The following is a 537-nucleotide window of genomic DNA, read 5'->3' as shown; positions in this document are numbered from 1 at the left end:
CATTATACCTTATCTATTCATTCAGCCATCTATCATCTAATTATTCATGCATTCACGACTTCTGTTTCAGGTTGCTCCTCCTCCCACCTCAGCCCCTCACACTTCTCCCATCCATCCATCATTCTTTCATTAATTCATGGCTTCTGTTTCAGGTTCCTCCTCCTCCCACCTCAGCCCCTCACACTTCTCCCATCCATCCATCCATCATTCTTTCATTAATTCATGGCTTCTATTTCAGGTTCCTCCTCCTCCCACCTCAGCCCCTCACACTTCTCCCATCCATCCATCATTCTTTCATTAATTCATGGCTTCTATTTCAGGTTCCTCGTTCCCGTCTCTCTCATCATCTGCAACGACATCATGGCGTACATGTTTGGCTTCTTCTTCGGAAAGACTCCCCTCATCAAGCTGTCGCCGAAGAAGACGTGGGAGGGCTGGCTGGGAGGTCTCGTCTCTACCATCGCCTTCGGATGGGTGGTAAGCTGGGGGCCGACCTCTGTGTGACCTCTTTTCACTCTCTCTCTCTCTCTCTCTCTC

The 537-nt window shown here is 49.2% G+C and overlaps 1 protein-coding gene across 1 annotated transcript in view; it reads left to right on the top strand.

The window, feature by feature from the left end:
- The first annotated feature begins 322 nt into the window (after nt 1-322).
- The window catches only part of LOC106816099 (phosphatidate cytidylyltransferase 1-like), a 3972-nt gene continuing 3757 nt past the window's right edge, over nt 323-537 (top strand). Inside the window, exon 1 of the mRNA XM_014820654.1 lies at nt 323-477. Coding sequence (XP_014676140.1) covers nt 361-477 — 117 coding nt within the window. The 5' untranslated portion in view covers nt 323-360. The remainder of the gene's footprint in view (nt 478-537) is intronic.

This window comes from Priapulus caudatus, unplaced genomic scaffold, assembly GCF_000485595.1.
Source record: "Priapulus caudatus unplaced genomic scaffold, Priapulus_caudatus-5.0.1 Scaffold1285, whole genome shotgun sequence".
Taxonomy (NCBI): Eukaryota; Metazoa; Priapulida; class Priapulimorpha; order Priapulimorphida; family Priapulidae; genus Priapulus; species Priapulus caudatus.
The sequence above is the reverse complement of the archived record's forward strand: the minus strand, read 5'-3'. Positions and strand labels throughout refer to the sequence as shown.